The 24,611-nt window shown below is 43.6% G+C and overlaps 1 protein-coding gene across 4 annotated transcripts in view; it reads right to left on the reverse strand.

Annotated features, from left to right (window-relative positions):
- Window positions 1-23,354, reverse strand: part of LOC124014213 (cytoplasmic polyadenylation element-binding protein 4-like) — a 39,626-nt gene extending 16,272 nt beyond the window's left edge. For all 4 annotated transcript variants that reach the window (XR_006834985.1, XM_046329013.1, XM_046329004.1 and 1 more), the window contains exons 1-2: window positions 22,932-23,354; window positions 19,757-20,911 (exon numbers count right to left, since the gene is read on the reverse strand). Coding sequence is in view for 3 of the 4 variants with exons in the window: in XM_046329013.1 (XP_046184969.1) it covers window positions 19,757-20,866 (1,110 nt within the window). In the remaining variant the exon portion in view is untranslated. The remainder of the gene's footprint in view (window positions 1-19,756; window positions 20,912-22,931) is intronic.
- Window positions 23,355-24,611: the final 1,257 nt, after the last annotated feature.

The following is a 24,611-nucleotide window of genomic DNA, read 5'->3' on the forward strand; positions in this document are numbered from 1 at the left end:
ATGTAGTTGCTTTTGTGGTTATGTAAACCACAAACAAAATGCTGCTAAATTATTGTAACTTTAATATTAGGTAAGAAATCATCATTTAGAGTATATGTTAATCCTTTGGAGCGTAATTTGAGTGAGAAAAAAAACGATGTATCTTAAAAAAACGATGTATCGGCAGATACAATACAGTCGGAAAATACTCAGACCGCAGTGTTACGTTACAGCCTTCTTCCAAAATGGTTTTAAAAATATATATATTCTCAATCAATCTACACACAACACCCCATAATGACAAGATTCTCTGGTCTGACTCCTTGGCCTGAATTCCAAGCGTCACCTCTGGAGGAAACCTGGCACCATCCCTAAGGTGAAGAATGGTGGCGGCAGCATCATGCTGTGGGGATATTTTCAGGGACTGGGAGACTAGTTAGGATCGAGGGAAAGATGAACGGAGCAAAGTACAGAGAGATCCTTGAGTGCTCAGGACCTCAGACTGGGGGCGAAGGTTCACCTGTCAACAGAACAACGACCCTACACACACAGCCAAGACAGGGCAGGAGTGGCTTCGAGACCAGTCTCTGAATGTCCTTGAGTCACCCAGCCAGAACCCTAACTTGAACCCGATCGAGCATCTCTTGAGAGACCTGAAAATAGCTGTGCAGCAACGCTCCCCATCCAACCTGACAGAGCTTGAGAGGATCTGCAGAGAAGAATGGGAGAAACTCCCCAAATGGGGTATTGTGAGTAAATTGATGTTTTTTTCCCATGTTTTATCCATTTTAGAATAAGGCTGTATTGTAACAAAATGTGGAAACGGTCAAGGGGTCTGAATTACTTTCCAAATGCACCGTATATCAGTCATTTGTCCATTTTTTTTGTATTAATAAAAAAAATACAAATTGGTATCGGATCCAAAAATCCTGCATCTGTCAGGATGACAGTAATTCAAACTAGCAGTCTATATGATAGAATGCACAAAGACTATCAACTTCCAGGCTTAATGGTTTGTATCACAAACCATGTTTGAGAAAATCATGATGAAAGTGGCCATTTTAGACCTACACATGCCTCCTGTAAGACCTTATGATCTGTAAACCGTACTTGATACAGACATCATCTTGGTGTCATACTTCATATGTTACTATAAGGAGTATGTCTAGATTCTGAAATACTTATATAGTTTTAACAGAAAAAAGGCATTTTGAAATGTTAAGAAAATGTTTCCATGTTACATACCTAGTTGAAACCCTCCACAGAATGGCATACCAGAGACCAGCCAACACACAATACAAGTCCTACTTGGTAATAATGAGAGGCTTGTTGCACAAGACCTGGAAATAATTCACCATTGACAGCATCTTTCAGCCCAGGCAAGATCTGGCTGCCTGTCAAAGAACTAAAGAAGCACTTCAACTAGGCCAGAGTCCAAGTTTGACAAATCCAAAAACATATTAGTGTGAAGTCTCATGTGGTTGCGTCATACATCCTATCAAATCAACATTTATTTGTCACCTGCGCCGAATACAACAGGTATACACCTTACAGTGAGATGCTTACTTACAGGCTCTAACCAATAGTGAGAAAAAAAAGGTGTGTGTGTGTAGGTAAGTAAAGAAATAAAACAACAGTAAAAAGACAATAGAAAATAAGAGTTGCAAGGCTATAATAAAAGAGGGGTTGGCAGGTGGTGGGACACAATGCAGATAGCCCGGTTAGCCAATGTGCGGGGGCACTGGTTGGTCGGGCCAATTGAGGTGGTATGTACATGAACGTATAGTTAAAGTGACTATGCGTATAAGATAAACAGAGAGTGGCAGCAGCATAAAAAGGGGTTGGGGCAGGGGGGAGGCACACAATGCAAATAGTCCGGGTAACCATTTGGTCACCTGTTCAGGAGTCTTATGGCATGGGTGTAAAAACTGTTGAGAAGCCTTTTTGTCCTAGACTTGGCACTCCAGTGTGGTAGTAGAGAGAACAGGCTTTGAAACTGTTTAGGGCCTTCCTCTAACACCGCCTGGTGTAGAGATCCTGGATGGCAGGCAGCTTTGCCCCAGTGATGTACTGGGCCGTACGCACTACCCTCTGTAGTGCCTTGCGGTCGGAGGCCGAGCAATTGCCGTACCAGGCAGTCATGCAACCGGTCAGGATGCTCTCGATGTTGCAACTGAAGAACCTTTTGTGGATCTCAGGACCAATGCCAAATCTTTTTAGTTTCCTGAGGGGAAATAGGCTTTGTCGTGCCCTCTTCACGACTGTCTTGGTGTGTTTGGACCATTCTAGTTTGTTGTTGATGTGGACACCATCGATGAGAATGGGGGCGTGCTCGGTGCTCCTTTTCCTGTAGTCTCCTTGGCCTTGGTTACGTTGAGGGATAGGTTGTTATTCTGGCACCACCCGGCCGGGTCTCTGACCTCCTCCCTATAGGCTGTCTCGTCGTTGTCGGTGATCACTGTTGTGTCGTCTGCAAACTTAATGACGGTGTTGGAGTTGCGCCTGGCCATGCAGTTGTGGATGAACAGGGAGTACAGGAGGGGACTGAGCACAGACCCCTGGGGAGATCCAGTGTTGAGGGTTTTTATATATTTTTTTATTTTACCTTTATTTAACCAGGCAAGTCAGTTAAGGATTAAGAACATATTCTTATTTTCAATGACGCCCTAGGAACAGTGGGTTAACTTCCTTGTTCAGGGGCAGAACGACAGATTTGTACCTTGTCAGCTCGGGATTTGAACTTGCAACCTTTCAGTTACTAGTCCAATGCTCTAACCACTAGGCTACCCTGCTGCCCCAGTGTGGCAGATGTGTTGCTACCTACCTTCACCACCTGAGGGCGGCCTGTCAGGAAGTCCAGGATCCAGTTGCAGAGGGAGGTGTTTAGTCCCAGGTTCCTTAGCTTAGTGATGAGCTTTGAGGGTACTATGTTGTTGAATGCTGAGCTGTAGTCAGCATTCTCACATAGGTGTTCCTTTTGTCCAGGTGGGAAAGGGCAGTGTGGAGTGCAAGAGATTGCATCATCTGTAGATCTGTTTGGGAGGTGCAAATTGGAGTGGGTCTAGGGTTTCTGGGATAATGGTGTTGATGTGAGCCATTACCAGCCTTTCAAAGCACTTCATGGCTACAGACGTAAGTGCTACGGGTCTGTAGTCATTGAGGCAGGTTGCCTTTGTGTTCTTGGGCACAGAGACTATGGTGGTCTGCTTGAAACATGTTGGTATTACAGACTCAATCAGGGACATGTTAAAAAATGTCAGTGAAGACACATGCCAGTTGGTCAGCACATGCCCGGAGCACACATCCTGGTAATCTGTCAAGGCCCCACAGCCTTGTGTATGTTGACCTGTTTAAAGGTCTTACTCACATCGGTTACAGGGAGCGTGATCACACAGTCGTCCTGAACAGCTGATGCTCTCATGCATACCTCAGTTGCTTGCCTCGAAGTGAGCATAGAAGTGATTTAGCTCACCTGGTAGACTCGTGTCACTGGGCAGCTCGCGGCTGTGCTTCCCTTTGTAGTCTGTAATAGTTTGCAAGCCTTGCCACATCTGACAAGCATCGGAGCTGGTGTAGTATGATTCAACTTAGCCTGTATTGACACTTTGCCTGTTTGATGGTTTGTCGCAGGGCATAGCGGGATTTCTTGTACGCTTCCGACATCCTCGTTGCATTTATTGATAAAGCCAGTGACTGATGTGGTGTATTCCTCAACATGTTCCAGTCTGTGATAGCAAAACAGTCCTGTAGTTTAGCATCTGCTTCATCTGACCATTGTTTTATAGACCGTGTCACTGGTGCTTCCTGATTAAATTTTAGCTTGTAAGCAGGAATCAGGAGGATAGAGTTGTGGTCGGATTTACCAAATGGAGGGCAAGGGAGAGCTTTGTACGCGTCTCTGTGTGTGGAGTACAGGTGATCTGATTTAAGTTTCCCTGCATTAAAGTCTCCGGCCATTAGGAGCACCGCCTCTGGGTGAGCGGTTTCCTGTTTGCTTATTTCCTTATACAGCTGACTGAGTGCGGTCTTAGTGCCCGTCTCTGTTTGTGGTGGTAAATAAACAACCATGAAAAGTATAGCTGAGGACTCTCTAGGCAAGTAGTGTGGCCTGCAATTTATCACAATATACTCAACTTCAGGCGAGCAAAATCTAGAGACTTCCTTAGATTTCATGCACTAGCTGTTTACAAATATGCAGAGACCGCCCCCCCCCTCGTCTTACCGGAGTGTGCTGTTCTATCCTGACGGTGCAGTGTGTATCCCGCTAGCTGAATATCCATGTCGTCATTCAGCCACGATTCCGTGAAACATAGGATATTACAGTTTTTGATGTCCCGTTGGTAGGATATTCGTGATCGTACCTCGTCTAGTTTATTGTCCAATGATTGCACGTTGGTGAGTAATATTGGACGGTAACGGCAGCTTTCCTACTCGCCTTCTACGGGTCCGGACGAGGCATCCGGCTCTTCGTCCTGTGCGTCGCTTCCTTTTGCGAATAATTGGGATGTCTGCCCTGTGGGGTGTTTGGAGAATATTGTGTGAGTCCTGCTTGTTGTTGGGAAAAAAAACGATATACCAGTATTGATGCACAGACCGGTTTGGGGTTTTACTATACCTTATATAAATGATATTTGAATGTTTGTTTTGTTAAATGTGATAAGCTGTGTGTAACGTACATTTTTATAGTTTACTCCGCTACTTGAGTCATCTCTCTCCAGACCTAGCCCCGGCCCCTGTTTACTCACAGAGTGCATGTTTTTGTTGCTCGACCACAAGACACTTGCGTTCAGTCTGCATGGTCAATGCAGAACATGCAACAACATTGATGACTACCATGCTGTTTTAACTTTGCTTCTTAATATAATCCACAAGTGTTCTATAACTACACTATTAGCTTGTGTTTCTTACATTTGCAAACAGGTCATTTGTATTTTCTTAGCAAGTTGTGGCTAAGTCATGTTAGCCAATAATGCTAATTACTAGTTAGCTGGCTACCGAGCTAGCTAATAAATGTACCGAGTGATAGAAAACGCAACTAACTACAGCCTGATACCAGTGATGGTATACGCCTAAATCAGCATGCTGCTTGTGAAACTGTATCTTCTAAATCAAAGAGGAATAGGCAAAGCATATGTTAGCTACATATTTAATGTAGCCAAAGATTATAGGGTCCCCTAGGAAACACTCACCAACACTTTGGTTCCTACCCTGCCGCAATAACTTCTCCCTGGTATGTTAATCCGTTGTCATATCAAAACACTGTATTCAACGTGCCCACTATTATCATCTAACTATAGAATCTGAATAAATCTCAAGTCAAATCGTAATTGCAACATTTTGTTAAAAATAAGGCCTTGATTTTTTTGCCCATATCGTGCAGTTCTACGTGGCAGTGAGGAAAGGATCACAAATGAGATTGATGAAAATGCAGACAATTACTTTGGATTGAAGATTAATTAACCAGTATAAAACAATCAGAATGGAGAGAGACCCATTGAAATCACTTAGAATGTATGTAGGGTCACACACTACTCATAAAGCATTTAACTTGTACTATTCAAAAACATAAAACAGTCAACGATTTGAAAAATACTGTGATACGATAGTGGCCATGTCGACCAGCCCGAATGCTAAGCAGTGGGAATGGAAACAAGCGTTAAAATGGTGGCCATGGAGCAGTAAACTAATGGAATTAAAAACCATGACCTTAGGAGTGGCAACCACACAAATCACCAGTAGGCGGGGGATGCAGTAGCCTAGAATGTATTTTCTACAATCCACTGAGAGGTGAACTACTTGAAGTCAAATAGGAGATTAACACAAAAACTCTTAATTAATTACAAAATAAATACTCAACAAAAAAAAGCAGTGTGCACATAACCCTATCCCTATCCTAAGAGGCGAAACAGAAAGGGTCCTCGTGAAGTACTAAGTAATGAGATGCCGTTTGGCATCATGACGACGCACAAGTATGGCTGCTGTTGCAGTAGTTATGCATCTGAAAGGATTGGCAACCGTAGCAATTAAAGGGATACTGCGAGATTATGTCAATTGTGCTGCTGTTCTACTTAGCCAGAGTCAGATCTTAGCGTATGCTACTGTACCTATAGACTTCCAGTTATTTCGCTAACGCTAGTTAGCATTGGCTCACAAAACTACCTCTATCTTCCTTAAAACTGCACATAAGAGACATAAAAATGGTACCATTATTTAATTTGACTCTGGGTAAGTAGAACAGCACAATTGCCATAATCTTGCAATATCCCTTTAATCGCTGCGGTTGCCAATCCATTCAGATGCATAGCAACAGCAGCCATACTTGTGCATCATCATGGTGGCAGATGGGTTCTACAGGACAAGGCTACATAAGTAGGCACACAGACACATTGCCTTATAGAGTACGGCATTGGCCAGTTGAACTGAAGGACAGGCAGGTTCAACTCTTTCCTTCTCACAGCCTCACGTGACAAGTTTGGTTCACCTCAAGTACACACACAAAGGTGGGCGGGTCCAAAAAGACTTTTCCTTACCACGCTCAACAATAATCTTTAAGGTACATTTTTTTGTTAAAGTCAAGCTTAGGCTAAATAACAGGCGAGTGGCACATCGGAATGTAATGAAATAATTCCCTAACTATGAGGAAAAATAGTTTTCACCTGATAAAGAGACAAAAGAATAGCGAGAAACAGTCAGAAATACCAAACTGGAGTATTTTGTATTTCAACTTGCTCCAGGCAGAGAGCCTGTGTTTGGGAGTATAGCTAGAAGCTAAGGCCAAACTATCCAACTTTAAGAACACTGCTAAAACAGGCCTTGATGAAACATGGGTTTCTGCCACAACATTAATCTACAATGTCACGGCTAAAATAATGGAAAGGGAAGGGGAGGGAGCTATGGGAGGGGGAGAGAGCTAGGGGAAGGGGGAGAGAGCTAGGGAAGGGGGAGAGAGCTAGGGAAGGGGAGAGAGGGAGGGGGAGAGAGCTAGGGAAGGGGGAGAGAGCTAGGGAAGGGGGAGGGATCTAGGGAAAGGGGAGGGATCTAGGGAAGGAGAGAGGGAGCTTGGGGAGGGGGAGAGATCTAGGGAAGGAGAGAGGGAGCTTGGGGAGGGGGAGAGAGCTAGGGGAGGGGGAGAGAGCTAGGGAAGGGGGAGGGATCTAGGGAAGGAGGGAGGGAGCTAGGGAAGGAGGGAGGGAGCTAGGGAAGGAGGGAGGGAGCTAGGGAAGGGGGCTTAGCTTTGACACTTGATTTTTGTGTTGCTGGTCAAGGCATTTCAAAGCTTCCACATTAAAACACCCACAAACCCATGAAGCCAGCCCCAGAGCATGGTTAGGGAGGGAGGGGTAGCAAGGGGTGCAGACCGGTTCCCCAGGGGAGACAGATCTACTTTGGTGATAAAGTCATTAAAAACAGCAACAGATCCTAATCAGAGACTGGGAGTTAAAACGCCTGTGACACTTCTGACACGCCCCCATTCTCCCGCTCGTTAAAACACACAGTACGCATCCTGTTTCATAACTCCATTCAAGGGTAGAAGGTTAGAGAACATAAGAACACGGTCGTGCACTTGTCACTGATGGTCAATTCTTTCATTATTCAAGGGGCATTTACCGCCATCAGGATCGTGACTAATTGGCTAATGCCCTCTAAATTTTAATAGCTGGGAAAGTGTGCTGGCCGTAAATGGGGGGCTAAATGAGAATGAATGAATGAGGCTTGTTACTAAAACCATAGAACAAAAGACTACATCTGACAGGGCTCTACAGTGCGACCATTTTACTTGCATATGCACCCAAATCTTTTGCTGTGCGACCCATCATTTATATTTAAGAGCACCGGTGCGCCTAGAAAATTGAAGGATTCTAGCTTTAATATCTCAAATATTTTTCATTGTGCTCCTTCTTTCTGTGTGCCTAAATCTTTCATCTTTGGAGCACATGTGCTCCTTGTAAAAAAGGTCAGTGTAGAGCCCTGTCTGATACTAACCTCAGCACATTAGTCAGTCAAACAGTCAGTCTACACATCCCAAAACTTCCCATTAGTACACCATCAACTGATACACACAGTGATGTGAACATGAGACTTTTGGGGTTGATATTTTCTGTTTTGATAAGACATCCTGCCGTATCATGAACGAACAGACGTCATAGGCTACTTTCATGGTCTTAAAGGAATACATTGGGATTTTGGCAATGAGACCCTTTATGTACTTCCCCAGAGTCTGATGAACAAGTGGATACCATTTTTGACTCTGTGTCCACTATGAAGGAGGTTATATGTAGTTTCGCAAGCAAAAAGCATGCTAGCAGATACCCATAGACTTCAGTCATTGTGCTTATGCTAGTTAGCATTGGCTCGCAAAACTACCTCCAACTTCCTCCATACTGGACACAGAGATAAGTGGTTTCCACTAGTTCATCAGACTCTGGGGAAATAGATAAAGGGCCTTATTGCCAAAATCCCAAAGCATCCCTTAAAATGTCAAATGGTACCGGAGCAGAAGGAAGACGTTTTACATGCCCCAAACCGAGAGCATCCTTACTGGTTTAAGTCACTGCCTGGTATGGCAACTGCTCGGCCTCCGACCACAAGGCACTGCAGAGGGTAGGACGAATGGCCCAGTACATCACTGGGGCCAAGCTTCCTGCCATCCAGGATCTCTATACCAGGCGGTGTCAGAGGAAGGCCCTGAAAATTGTCAAAGACTCCAGCCACCCCAGTCATAGACTGTTCTCTCTGCTATCACACGGCAAGTGGTACCGGAGCGCCATGTCTAGTTCCAAGAGGCTTCTAAACAGCTTCTACCTCCAAGCCATAAGACTCCTGAACACCTAATCAAATGGCTCCCCAGACTATTTGCATTGCCCCCTATTTTACACCGCTGCTACTCTGTTGTTATCATCTATGCACAGTCACTTTAATAACTCTACCTACATATACATATTACCTCAACTAACCGGTGCCCCCACACATCGACTCTGTACCGCTACCCCCTGTATATAGTCTCACTATTGTTATTTCACTGCTGCTCTTTAACCTCTTGCTCCTACCTGGCACGCAGGCGTCCCTTCTAGAGCTCTGGAAATGCAAATGCGCTACGCTAAATGCTAATAGTATTAGTTAAAACTCAAACGTTCATTAAAATACACATGCAGGGTATTGAATTAAAGCTACACTTGTTGTGAATCCAGGCAACAAGTCAGATTGTTCAAATGCTTTTCGGCGAAAGCATGAGAAGCTATTATCTGATAGCATGTAACACCCCAAAAGACCCGCAGGGGACGTAAACAAAATAATTAGTATAGTCGTCGCTACACAAACCGCACAAATAAAATATAAAACATTCATTACCTTTGACCATCTTCTTTGTTGGCACTCCTAGATGTCCCATAATCACTATTGGGTCTTTTTTTAGATTAAATCGGTCCATATATAGCCTAGATATCGATCTATGAAGACTGTGTGATAAACGGAAAAAAATAGCGTTTCATAACGTAACGTCATTTTTTTAAATTAAAAAAGTCGACGATAAACTTTCACAAAACACTTCGAAATACTTTTGTAATGCAACTTTAGGTATTAGTACACGTTAATAAGCGATAAAATTCATCAGGAGGCGATGTAAATTCTATAGCTGTCCGTCTCGAAAAGATGTCTGGAGAGAGCTCGACCAAAACATCCGGTCGGAGACCGGAGGGAATCGGTTCCCTTGATTCGGTTTGACCAAGAATCAAAGCTGAATCAAATGACAAGACTCTAGACATCGTGTGGAAGCTGTAGGCACTGAAACCTCGGCCTCATGTAATTCGGTTCACTTTGAACAATTCCTGGAAGTAGCGCAAGGATATTTCCATTTTCAGTGATCAGATTTTCCTGCACTTTTCGATGAAACGCACGTTCTGTTATAGTCACAGCCGTGATTTAACCAGTTTTATAAACGTCTGAGTGTTTTCTATCCACACACACTAATCATATGCATATACTATATTCCTGGCCTGAGTAGCATGGCGCTGAAATGTTGCACAATTTTTAACAGAATGTTCGAAAAAGTAGAGGGTCGACTGAAGAGGTTAATTACTTGTTACTTTTATATCTTATCCATATATATTTTTAACTGCATTGTTTGTTAGGGGCTCGTAAGTAAGCATTTCACTGTAAGGTCTACCTCCACCTGTTGTATTCGGTGCATGTGACTAATACATTTTGATTTGATTATAGAAAACAATCTCACAAGCACAAGCCCACTTGCTAGTGAGTAGCCAGCTAATCTTTATAATTCAAGTTCAGCCAACTTGGACATATTTCCTAGCTAACAAGGTAGAAGCGTTGTCATGAACACACCCTTCTGTCCATTTCCATACGTTTGAACAGTATGCTAGCCTGTTCAGTTGAAATCGAGAGGCATACCTTATTTCTCAGAATGAGAACGAGTTCGAAATTCCTTATTTAGGGTGTGTTTGTAAATTCAGAGCGTTGTCAGGTTGTCCATTCGTAAATTCAGAGCACTTCGCTCTCAGAGCGTTCAGAGCACACACTGGACGCTGTGACCTGGGAGTAGGGTTGATCCGAGCGTTCTGACCTCAACGGCAGTCAAGCACCCAAGCTAATTGGCTAAGGTTGGCTAACTTTCTATCTACTTCGACACAAATTAGAACATTTCACTCTGACCATTATATTTCCAGCACCGACAGAGATGGATGCCTCGCTTCGCGTTCCTAGGAAACTATGCAGATTTAGAATTCCTCACAATCAAATGTCGTCCGCATTCCCTTAACAATTATCTACCAAGGGAATTCTCTTCGATTATAATCACAGCCGTATATATTCCCCCCCAAACAGACACATCGATGGCCCTAAACTAACTTTGACTCTTTGCAAACTGGAAACCACATATCCTGAGGCTGCATTCATTGTAGCTGGGGATTTTAACAAGGCTAATCTGAAAACAAGACTCCCTAAATTGTATCAGCATATCGATTGCGCAACCAGGGCTGGTAAAACCTTGGATCATTGCTATTCAAACTTCCGCGACGCATATAAGGCCCTCCCCCGCCCTCCTTTCGGAAAAGCTGACCATTACATTTTGTTGCTTCCTGCCTACAGACAGGAACTAAAACAAGAAGCTCCCGCGCTCAGGTCTGTTCAACGCTGGTCCGACCAATCTGATTCCACGCTTCAAGACTGCTTAGATCATGCGGACTGGGATATGTTCCGCATTGCGTCCAACAACAACATTGACGAATATGCTGACTCGGTGAGCATCAGTATAGAGACAAAGTAGAGTCACAATTCAACGGCTCAGACACAAGAGGTGTGGCAGGGTCTACAGTCAATCACGGATTACAAAAAGAAAACCAGCCCCGTCACTGACCAGGATGTCTTGCTCCCAGGCAGACCAAACCTTTTAGCCCGCTTTGAGGACAATACAGTGCCACTGACACGGCCCACAACCAAAACCTGCGGACTCTCCTTCACTGCAGCCGGCGTGAAGAAAACATTTAAACGTGTTAACCCTCGCAAGGCTGCAGGCCCAGATGGCATCCCCAGCTGGCTGGTGTGTTTACGGACATGTTCAATCAATCCTTATCCCAGTCTGCTGTTCCCACATGCTTCAAGAGGGCCACCATTGTCCCTGTTCCCAAGAAAGCTAAGGTAACCGAGCTAAACCACTACCGGGTAGCACTCACTTCCCTCATCATGAAGTGCTTTGAGAGACTAGTCAAGGACCATATTCACCTCCACCCTACCTGACACCCTAGACCCACTCCAATTTGCTTACCGCCCAAATAGTTCCACAGACGATGCAATCTCAACCACACTGCACACTGCCCTAACCCATCTGGACAAGAGGAATACCTGTGAGAATGCTGTTCATCGACTACAGCTGGGTCTCGACCCCGCCCTGTGCAACTGGGTACTGGACATCCTGACGGGCCGCCCCCAGGTGGTGAGGGTAGGTAACAACATCTCCACCCCGCTGATCCTCAACACTGGGGCCCCACAAGGGTGCGTTCTGAGCCCTCTCCTGTACTCCCTGTTCACCCACGACTGTGTGGCCATGCACGCCTCCAACTCAATCATCAAGTTTGCGGACGACACTACAGTGGTAGGCTTGATGACCAACAACGACGAGACGGCCTACAGGGAGGAGGTGAGGGCCCTCGGAGTGTGGTGTCAGGAAAATAACCTCACACTCAACGTCAACAAAACAAAGGAGATGATTGTGGACTTCAGGAAACAGCAGAGAGAGCACCCCCCCTATCCACATCGACGGGACAGTAGTGGAGAGGGTAGTAAGTTTTAAGTTCCGCGGCATACACATCACGGACAAACTGAATTGGTCCACCCACACAGACAGCGTCGTGAAGAAGGTGCAGCAGCGCATCTTCAACCTCAGGAGGCTGAAGAAATTCGGCTTGTCACCAAAAGCACTCAAACTTCTATAGATGCACAATCGAGAGCATCCTGTCGAGCTGTATCAACGCCTGGTACGGCAACTGCTTCGCCCACAACCGTAAGAGTCTCCAGAGGGTAGTGAGGTCTGCACAACACATCACCGGGGGCAAACTACCTGCCCTCCAGGACACCTACACCACCCGATGTCACAGGAAGGCCATAAAGATCATGAAGGACAACAACCACCCGAGCCACTGCCTGTTCACCCCGCTATCATCCAGAAGGCGAGGTCAGTACAGGTGCATCAAAGCAGCGACCGAGAGAATAAAAAACAGCTTCTATCTCAAGGCCATCAGACTGTTAAACAGCCACCACTAACATTGAGTGGCTGCTGCCAAAACACTGACTCAACTCCAGCCACTTTAATAATGGGAATTAATGGACATTTATGTAAAATATATCACTAGCCACTTTAAACAATGCTACTTAATATAATGTTTACATACCCTACATTACTCATCTCATATGTATATACTGTACTCGATACCATCTCCTGCATCTTGCCTATGCCGTTCTGTACCATCACTCATTCAGATATCTTTATGTACATATTCTTTATCCCTTTACACTTGTGTGTATAAGGTAGTAGTTTTGGAATTGTTAGGTTAGATTACTCGTTGGTTATTACTGCATTGTCGGAACTAGAAGCACAAGCATTTCGCTACACTCGCATTAACATCTGCTAACCATGTGTATGTGACAAATTTGATTTGATTTTACTCACCCTAGCAGAGGTGGTTAGGCTGTTTTCATGTTAGCCAGAGCGTTGGTGACTAACTGAACTGCTGGCAACAATTTAAATTTTGCTGACGCTTACCGACACCAGCCATATTCAACAGGTGTTGAGTGTTCATCAGTTATTCTGCACTCTACCACACAAACGAGAGTGCTCTGAAAGTAGATGGTCAGAGTGAATTTACAAACGCACCCATCTTTGATGCTAATTGCACATTTCTAAAACACAGACTAGACAGCTAGTATCACAGTTTTTGGCTAAAATGCTGCTAGTGGTACATGGTACCTCAAATGCTGCTAGTGAAAAACTGAGAATGAATTTTAATTGATACTCCACTTTTTAGTAGTGACTGCTCTGTGCGAAATTTGAGTTGATACATAAAAAGGTTCTCATTAGAAAGGTTAACTACTCTATTACAGTAAAATAATGTCTCAATGTCTTTGTGTGTCCATATGACTGATTCAGTTGGAACAAACCTCAAATACAAATAGTGGATTGAAACCGTTTCGGTTACGGGAATATTGTGCTAAAACATTTGAATTCATTTGATATCACCCAGCCCTAATGACAACAACTGTGATTTGAAGCAGTTATAAATGCAAGCAAACATATGTCCTTCGTTTAAAAAAGGTTAACCAGAAAAATCACAACCGTAGGCTACCTCTAACAATTTCCCACATACATTATATTGCTAAATGTGGCCCTTTGGGTGCCTGCCCAACCCCAGATCCACAGGCATGTTACCAAGCAGTAGGCCCTGTCCCCTCCCAGTCACGGAAGTGTGTAGAGCAGCTTACACAGAGCTAAGAGGATGCCCGGGGTTTAGAAAGTGAAAGACCGGCCCTGCCTCAGTGCAGAGAGCTTGGCTTAAGAACAGAGCTCTAGTACCGTAACCAAAGGCAGTAAGCCTATAGCAGGGACCAGGGGCCTGTCCATGTTTTATATTATCAGAACATCCCTCTCTGGGAGGTCACTAATCCCTGAGAGATGACACTGGACCTACTGTAGGAAACGTATGACTGTTTGCCAATGGCACCTGCAACCAGTGACAAAAGCTGCTCTAATACAGAAACAAACAGAGAGGAGACCTAGCCTGAAAAACAAACAGCCTCCTTGTTCATTAGGGGCAGCAGGTAGCCTAGTGGTTAGAGCGTTGGGCCAGTAACCGAAAATCCCCGAGCTGACAAGATAAAAATCTGTTGACCTGCCCCTGAACAAGGCAGTTAACCCCGGTAGGCCATAATTGTAAATAATAATTCGTTCTTAACTGACTTGCCTAGTTAAATAATGGCTAAATTAAAAACAAATGTAGGTTAGGTCTCCCAGTACAGTCCTGCTCTGATCAGCAGCAGCACATCTAAATAAAGAGTCCTTCTTTATGGCCCTAGAAAATGTTTTATATTTTGCCTGATTGTGTTATCTCCGTTTAGTTTTTCCCATTTATTCATTGTATCGCTCTGAAAAAAAACAACATTGGATGAGTCCACAAAAATGCTTAAACCGCATCAGACCACTTGAAGTCTCGGGGGGAGGGAGAAAAAAATATTTTTGGGTGTAGTTACTCTTTAATGCCATTGTTTGGTTAGCCAAGTTTCTGTAGTGCTCACGTAATTGCAGAGCTGGCAAAACAAATGCCCACTGGATTGATGCAAACAGTCATGATATTCTGTCTGGTAGGCCTAAAAAAAAACTTTTTCTTTGTAATTAGCATTTAATTGAAAACCTTTTTGGGAAAAGTTATCATTAGCATCATCGTTAACGGCCACACAAAGTGTAGATATCAACGCGCGCACACACAAGCAAACACACACACACAGAACATTGCTGTTTAGTTTCAGAAAGTTGCAGGAAAAAAAATAATCACTGATGCATTTAGTTAATGTCTTATGATTAACTTATTATGAATTTTCTAATAAATTCAATACATTTTGAGGATTTCCTACTAAGTTCAATACATTTTGAGGATTTCCTACTAAGTTCAATACATTTTGAGGATTTCCTACTAAGTTCAATACATTTTGAGGATTTCCTACTAAGTTCAATACATTTTGAGGATTTCCTACTAAGTTCAATACATTTTGAGGATTTCCTACTAAGTTCAATACATTTTGAGGATTTCCTACTAAATTCAATACATTTTGAGGATTTCCTACTAAGTTCAATACATTTTGAGGATTTCCTACTAAGTTCAATACATTTCTGTCTGGATTCCCTAATTCCGTCTGTTTTCTATGCAACACTTTTGTTTTTAGCACCATTTTCTCATAAACAGTTTTTTGTTCTCCCAAGTGGGAGCAGCATCTCCCTTCTCATTTTCTCCCCAAGACACAGGTTAATCATCAACATCTCACCTGTGTCGGCTTGCATGGAGCGCCTGCTCTAGTCCCCCCCATCAGACAGCCTCTACTTTCACACCGAACATGTGATATTCTTGGCTGAGACACAGCAGGCCTATGGAAACTTCCAGCACCATTAAACTAAGAGCTCAGTATCACATCACTTGCATGTGTTAACTCCCCAAGGCAGACACCTAAACAGTCAGTGAAAGCTCATTTAAATAAGTTAAACAGGCAGCCACTGTTGACTAACATAACGAAGATTTCTATGAAAAGGTGCTGCTACAGTATGAAGCCGAAGTATTGTAGACAGTAAGGTATTTCTACACAATGTTACTTGAGCAATGTAAATGTTGTGCAAGCTTGATGGATGGATGTAGGCTATGCTAAATAACGAGAGGCAAATTAGCCTACAGCAGGGGTAGGCACCTAGATTCAGCTGCGGGACGTTTTATCAAACCAGATGGTCGGGGAGGACGAAAATAATTTTTATACCTTGACTAAATAAAATGAAAATGTATTCATGGGAATGCTTGGGAACAGATTTCCTACAGTCAATTTATTTCTTTCTGAATTCCTGTTAAATGTTGAAGTCTTTTTTCACCAAAAAACAGAATTCCCCCAAAAAAATTGTGTGTGTGGGGGGGGGGGGGGTCACCTGACACCTGGCCTAAAAGCATTATACCCTTCAAAACAGGTACAAGGTTAGGAATGGATATGGAGAAAAATGACTCCAAAAGGGACACCACAAACCCCCCCACCTGTTCTCTCCGTGATGAGATGGAAACTATGTAGAACCATTTGGACATGCCTGGCAGTCACAAGAGAAAGTCATGCAATCAATGGGTGTTCACTATCACTGTCAGGGACAGAGAGACAGGGAACCTATTTATTATGTACGGTAACAGTCAAAAGATTAGACACACCTACTCAAGGATTTCTTTATTTTTACTATTTTCTACATTGTAGAATAGTGAAGACATCAAAACTATGAAATAATACAATAACACAAATCATGTAGTAACCCAAAAGTGTTAAACAAGTCCAAATATAATTTTATATTTGAGATTCTTCAAAGTAGCCACCCTTTGCCTTGATGACAGCTTTGCACTCTTGGCATTCTCTCAACCAGCTTCAAGAGGAATGCTTTTCCAACAGTCTTGAAGGAGTTCCCACATATGCTGAGCACTTGTTGGCTGCTTTTCCTTCACTCTGCAGGTCCAACTCACCCCAAACCATCTCAATTATGTTGTGGTCAGGTGATTGTGGAGGCCAGGTCATCTGATGCAGCACTCCATCACTCTCCTTGGTCAAATAGCCCTTACATAATGATCAGACCGGACACGTCGCGTGCGCGAGCGTTGCAAAATAAATGTAGAAATCCATGTTATTCAATTATTGCACCCACACTGCTCGCATCCGCGTAGCCAAGGGCTAAAATAGAAGTCATTCCTATTTCTGACGCAGATCACGGTGCAAGTCCTGCCTCTCCCATCCCCTCATTGGTTTATAGAAGCAGGTACCCACATGCCATCTCCTCATTGGTTATACCCACGTGGGTGATTGAAAGACGAACCGTTTTGCTGGTAGTCGGTTGTAATACTATGAAAGTTCAGATGCTAATCACCATACAAGTTCAAAGATGAAAAGGCCTGGGAGGAGGAGAGATGACTAGAAACGATTTGGTTGACCGTTTTGTGTGTGGATTAATTGTCGGAGTAGAGGACCTTTTGCGTTTCAGGTAAAATAACTCAATGTTTATATCCCAAGACAAATTAGCTAGCAACAGCAAGCTAGCTAAATAGGACAAATTAGCTAGCATGTGCAAGCTACCTAGCTAAATTGACATTCATGTTTAATGCTTTTCGACCTGTCCCCAAATTAATGTAATTGGTTCAGAGTTTGTTTTGATATTTTAACCTGCGTGTCATGATCGCGTTTGGTGTGGGGGAACAAAATACATTTATGCACGATAGCGCACGCATGCAGCCAGTTTGGGTTCCGTGTTACACAGCCTGGAGGTGTGTTTTGGATCATTGTCCTGTTGAAAAACAAATGATAGTCCCACTAAGCGGAAACCAGATGGGATGCTGTGGTAGTCAAGCTGGTTAAGTGTGCCTTGAATTCTAAACAAATCACTGTCACCAGCAAAGCACCCCCAAACCATCAGATTTCCACCGGTCTAATATCCATTGCTCGTGTTTCTTGGCATAAGCAAGTCTCTGTTTCTTATTGGTGTCCTTTAGTAGTGGTTTCTTCGTAGCAATCCGACCATGAAGGCCTGATTCACGCAGTCTCTTCTGAACAGTTGATGTTGAGATGTGTCGGTTAATTTAACTCTCAAGCATTTATTTGGGCTGCAATCTGAGGTGCAGTTAACTCTAATGAACTCTGGGTCTTTCTTTCCTGTGGCGGTCCTCATGAGAGCCAGTTTCATCATAGCGCTTGATGGTTTTTGTGACTGCACTTGAAGAAACTTTCAAAGTTCTTGAAATGTTCAATATTTACTGACCTTCATGTCTTAAAGTAATGATGGACTGGCATTTCTCTTTCCTTATTTGTGCGGTCCTTGCCATAAAATGGACTTGGTCTTTATACCACCCCTACCTTGTCACAACACAACTAACTGGCTCAAATGCATTAAGGAAATAAATTCCACAAATTAACTTTTAACAAGGCACACCTGTTAATTTAAATGCATTCCAGGTGACTACCTCATGAAGCTGGTTGAGAGAATGCCAAGACTGTGAAAAGCTGTCATCAAGGCAAAGGGTGGCTACTTTGAAGAATCTCAAATATATTTGGATTTATTTAACACTTTTTTGGTTACTACATGATTCCATGTGTTATTTCATAGTGCTGATGTCTTCACTATTATTCTACAATGTAGAAAATAGTGGAAATAAAGGAAAATCCTGGAATGAGTAGGTGTGTCCAATCCTTTGACTGGCACTGTATTAATGTAATTAGCCAATATAATAAAAGTAATCATTAGGTTACATAGAACAGATCTTTTTTTTTAAAGAACAAAAATAGAATACCCATGTGATTAATCCTAGCGTGACTAAGCATGATTATACAATAACAATGTAATAGCTGTGTAATAATTCCACAGCAGTTCCGGACAGCTACGCCTAACCTACTATTGGATTTTGATCCACGGCAGAGACCTCAGTTCAGTCACACGACAGTAGCCTTTCACTACTCAAACCTTCGATATAGAGACCGTTGCAGAGGATTTATTTCCAATGGATTTAAAGAGCACAACTTCATTCCGACAGTCTCTATGGAACACTCTTCTACATCTCGAGCTACCTGTCAGGCCAACCTTACCCGATATGTGAGAATATTCAGCATCCCTCATTGAAATAGACTAGAAAATGCTTCTTAATTATTAGAAAATGCTTCTTAATTATTTAAAAAACAATGTGTTTCAGTTATTACAGCCTGCATCAGGAAGCTAACCTCCAATCACACCCTCCAACCCCAATGCATTTAGAGGTTAGAGTGCCATAATCCAGCTAGCCTGAGCAACAAGAGCACAGCACTGCTGTGTGCTACAGTAACATAGCAGCCAGGCTATATCTAACATGGTCGATGTGGCATCATGGCATCAGCACTTCTGGGAGGGGGGGGGGGGTCCACAGAGCCTTCAAATCAAGCCTTCCAGCACGTATACTAGCCCAACCCCTGCAACCACCTCTACCCCCCCCCCCCCCTCCAGACGCTGTCACCCCTGTGCTTGATCAATAAAATAATCTCCATACCCTTTCCATCAAGCCTATCAGAGTTTTCCAACACATCTTCATTGTGTGCTATCAATCAAAATTTCAAATTGCATTATAAATGAGGTGGCATTATAAAGGATGTGTAGACCGGTAGTCTCAGGTTATTAATAGCCCTGTAATCCTAAAAATCACTTTCACAGAAAGATAGGTAATTGATGTTCCATCTATTTCGCTACAGTGTGTTCTCTGGATGAAGAAAATGATCTGATATTTTCTATGCTGTCATAGCTTCTGTATGTCATATACGTGGCACACATCACTGCAGTGGTACAGCTACGCTAGTCATAAGAGGCCTCTGGCAATTAAAGCATTAGGACCAACGTCTAATAGCGTGACAAATTCATCACGTAACGCAGAGTAAGGTCTTTGGGTACACACAATTATATTTTGTCTCGCTGAATGGCTCCAATATCAGTACACAGTTAGAAGACACTGTATAAAACCAGTGGGAATTATTGACTGACCTGGAAGGGGAAGATGTTGTCACTCCTGCTCACACTCTCGTCCATCCAGGATTTGGGGTTGAACCCAGGGCTGGTGCGGGAGTACTTCTGCGACGGCACGTGGTTGTTGGGGAATGTTTTCTTCAGTGGGGAGATGGAGTTCAGTGGGGTCATGCCTCCGTTGAGGCCCCGACGGTACTCACGCCCCTGGGAGCCTCCCCAGCCACCATAGCCCCCGCCTGGACTCCAGGAGGTAGAAGAGGGAGAAGGAGAAGGGCTTTGGTAGCTACCCCAAGGTGACGGGGGTTTATTCAGATTATTGGACAAATGCGGCAACTGGCTGAACGCAGCATTCCTATGGGGGAAGGGAGGAGGATGGGGGCTGGCCGGGGACCTGCGATGCTGTTGGTGTTGGTTGTGTGGGTGCTGAAAGTGTGGATGTGGGGGATGGTGCTGGGAGATGGGTCCAATCTGGGGGGAGAAGTTTCCCCCAAAGCCTGGGCTGGTGTGGTGGGAGAAATTCTGGAACAGGAGGGCCCCATTGTTAGCAGATGCAGCTGGGTTGAAGAAGCTGACATCCTCGTTGATGATGGTGGAGGGTGTCTGGGAAATAGCCGCTGACCAGTTGTTGAAGCCGGTCAGGGACGAGGAGGTACTGGACTGGGCCGGAGCCCCAAGACCCGATGTCTCTTGGTAGTCGAAGCCTGTCAGTACTGGGGACTCGAGGCGCAGCTTCTCCTTTCCATTGCTACCCTCTGAGGGGCTGCCCTCCACCTTGTTCTCCTCGGACCTCGCCTTCTCTAACTCAGATATGATTACAGACTCCTGGTGGCCAGGGGACAGTTGCTGCTTTTCTTGCGTTTCTTGCATTTCCTGTTGCTGGGCTTTGGGTTTTTCAGACCCAAGAATTTCATCTTGCATGCTGCTGTGGGCAGCTGTGGCTGAAAAAAGCCAAGGCGACCCACTGCTACTGCCATTACCAGATGTGGTATTGTTTATGAAAGCAGCAGGGCTTGGAGAAGCATTCTGATGATGATGTGGAGGTTGCAGATGTGGGTGAATTCTAACTGGGAATGCAGACTTGTTGCCAGTGTTGTTTTGCACTAAGACTCCAAACCCGTAATCCCCCATTTGTTTTCCCCCACACAATATGTGCTATCCCGTGATCTTTACGTCCTAAAGAGAGGGGCAAACACAAAAAAACACACTAGTTATTATTTCAATGGTTGTAATTGAGAATTAGGCAGTCACCAGTGTAATGGACTTTGAAAGCTAGCTACGTCAGACCCTTTTCTGCTAGTAACCATGTGTCCACATGTGGCAAACTCATTCAGTTAAATAAATGGTTAAATAAAACAGTTTTTTTTTTACTCCACAGAGGACCGAGTGCCTCGGGTTCACACTCCTCCCTTGTACTTAGCTAATTAATGAATTAAGGTCACTGATACATTAGGAACTCCTCTCACCTTATGGTTAAGGTATTAATGGACACAAATTCATGGAATGAGTTAAAGCTATCTGTCGAGAATAGCTGCCGATATAATAACCTTGCTACCGTGACAGATGCCACATCAGTTCCACCTTGTACGTTGTCGCTAAATGGTTTATTGCATGCTAGCTACTTGGTTGGTTAGCTAGCACCATCTTTACATTGCCACAGAATATGCTACACTCGTCTAACTATCTAGTTAGCTAACGTTTTCTGATAAGCTACACTACATGCTCGTCAAACATCTTATTACAAAATCTTGGGTATTAATATGGAGTTGGTCGCCCCTTTGCTGCAATAACAGCCTACACTCTTCTGGGAAGGCTTTCTACTAGATGTTGGAACATTTCTGTGGGGACTTGCTTCCATTCAGCCACTGATGTTGGGCGATTAGTTCTTCAACACCGATCTTGACAAACCATTTCTGTGTGTACCTCGCTTTGTGCATGGGGGCATTGTCATGCTGAAACAGGAAAGGGCCTTCCCCAAACTGTTGCCACAAAATTGGAAGGACAGAATCATCTAGAATGTAATTGTAAACTGTAGAGTTAAGATTTCTTGTCACTGGAACTAAGTGCCTAGGCTGAACCATGAAAAACAGTCCCAGACCATTATTCCTCCTCCACCAAACTTTACATTTGGCACTATGCATTAGGACTGGTAGCGTTCTCCTGGCATCCGCCAAACCCAGATTCATCTGTCGGACCTCCAGATGGTGAAGCGTGATTCATCACTCCAGAGAACATGTTTCCACTGCTCCAGGGTCCAATGGCAGCAAGCTTTACACCACTCCAGCCGACGCTTGGCATTGCGCGCATGGTGGTCTTAGGCTTGTGTGCGGCCGCTCAGCCATGGAAGCCCATTTCATGAAGAAGTTCCCAAAGAACAGTTCTTGTGTTGTCGTTGCTCCCAGAGGCCGTTTTGAACTTGGTAGTGAGTGTTGCAACCGAGGACAGATTACTTTTACATGCTTCAGCACTTGGCGGTCCTGTTACGTGAGCTTGTGTGGCCTACCACTTCGCAGCCGTTGTTGCTCCTAGTCGTTTCCACTTCACAATAACAGCACTTATAGTTGAGCGGTGCCACTCTAGCAGGTGAGGTGTCAACCTATGACGATGCAACGTTTAAAGTCACTGAGCTCTGCAGTACTGGCCACAATACTGTCAATATTTGTCTATGGAGATTGCATGGATGGGTGCTCGATTTTATGTACCTGTCAGCAAGGGGTGTGGCTGAAATAGTCGAATCCACTATTTTGGCAATGTAGTGTATATCGGACAGTCGACAGGAGATTGCAGTGGTGACATGGCTAAGGCCAATTAACTAGCTAGCATTTTGTCGATAACATACTAAAGTTAGCTTGCCAGTTGCAATAGTCTTATGCAACAGTATTTGGAAAATGACGCTAGCCAGCTAACATTAGCTAGATACATTTGAACGAAATCATGAAAGACAAGCGACCTTGCTTGCCTGACAGCTGTCAAAGCCTATCCCGTTGCTTGGATTCGACCCTTTAATTCCAGAAAATGATGGTTTATTTACTCTTAATCTGTATTAGGCACTTCCCCCAACAGTTTGTTTTAGGCAAAATCTTAAACAGATATGACAAAGTCGGTAGTCACAGATTCTAGCTAGCTATAGTAGTGTATGAATAATCTGGCTAAAGCGACGTTGCACACACATCGACAATAAAAATCAATTTTTCACCTTTTGGTCGCTAACGTTACCCTTGATCCAGGCGATGACTCGATCCGTCCTGTAGTCAATCGGCAATCTCGATGTGTCTGATAAAATTGTGAAAATCAAGTTTATGACAAGCGATAGGGTACTTTTATGGCTTTCGCTCATATAGTAGCTAGTTATGGCTAACCAGCTTTTCTCTCGTCTCCTGACGTGTCCTGCCTGCTCAATGACACAGCTCTCTCTCGCGAACCGCTAACCTTGCTTGTATTAAAAATAAAAAAAATGTCATTGAATTAAATGTTTAAAACGAATTCAATACTAGTTGACTGTAGTGGCTTATTCGGTCGGTTTCATTGTTTAAAGGATTTCTGTATTATTTTCTTTCTTCTCTCTATCCAACTGACTTGTTCCTGCGTTTCTTTGCGGTTGCTGTCCCTCTCCTCAGAACCGACCGTGGCCAAATGACAGAGTGCTCAGCCGCGAGACACTTCCGGGTAGAGCTCCGCCCCCTTCTAAAACCTTCCCACGGATGACTGGGAGCCACCCACACCTCGTGAGATAGTGGCGTATAATTGGTCATACAAACCAGTAGCCTCACCCACCTTAAAGATGTGCCCGCCCTTTAAGGTCAATTAACGTGATATGCGTATATCCTCTTCACGCCAAGTCTCCGCCTAGTAAGGTCGAATCATGAGAGCTCAGATCAGAGAGAAACAGCTGAAATTGCATTTCCTCCCTATCGTTTGTAAGTTATTAAGAGGTCAAGCCTCCTGCAAAAGGTTTAAAATGTGAACGATATGGATTCTGAGCAAAAATATAGCGTTGAACAGGCTGTAGTTGTAATATAGACATAGTCCTACCTTATTCTTACATTCATGCATATAACTTATCACCCTTAACTGTTATTGTTTGTTTTTGACTAGAGGTTATATATTAGCTATAGCATGAACACCCCAGTACAGCTCAATGTTCAACATGGAAAAGAGAGCTTGCTCCTTCCAGTGTTCATATACATATTCACCATCAAATACTGAGGATAATGTGATGTGCCTTGGATGCAGCCCTATTACTGCAGGTGATATGCATGGGAGCTTGTGTGGTGGAAATATATTCTGCAACTTCATGAAAATCTCTCAGTGGTTTGAAAGGCAAGATGCTGGTTATAGTATGGTGTCAATTTCATGCTTTGGGTATTGAATTCAAAATCAAATAAATCGTGAACAGTTGAAAATGTAAAAATAATATTTTAGGTTAAAAATGAAATAATGGATGTTGAGCTTAAAAACAAAAAAGTTCAAAAGCAAAAATGTGTAGAATTGTAAGCAAAAAGAATATCAAAAGATACATTTAAAAAACGTGCAAGCAAATAATTTTTAAAGCCGGTGTACAAAACCAAAAGTTACAGATGCAAAAATGAAACTTAAGAAAGGGAAGCATAGAAATAGTGCACATATAACAGATATACTGCTTCTTATACTTGCTTTCAACGAGAATGACAGGTCTATAACTTAGTTTTCTATATGTATTTGGTAGGGTAGGCCAAAAAGTCACATTTTGCAGCTCACATTTTTCCAACAACCAAACCTATTGAATCCATTTCAATTACCCTCTTGCCTGCTGTTACTACCTTTGGTTAGGTTACTCTATTTGCTTTCACTAACCATGTTCCATCCACAGTTTTTATCCGAGTAAAGTCATACCTCA

Source organism: Oncorhynchus gorbuscha, linkage group LG02 (assembly GCF_021184085.1).
Source record: "Oncorhynchus gorbuscha isolate QuinsamMale2020 ecotype Even-year linkage group LG02, OgorEven_v1.0, whole genome shotgun sequence".
In the NCBI taxonomy this organism is placed as follows: Eukaryota; Metazoa; Chordata; class Actinopteri; order Salmoniformes; family Salmonidae; genus Oncorhynchus; species Oncorhynchus gorbuscha.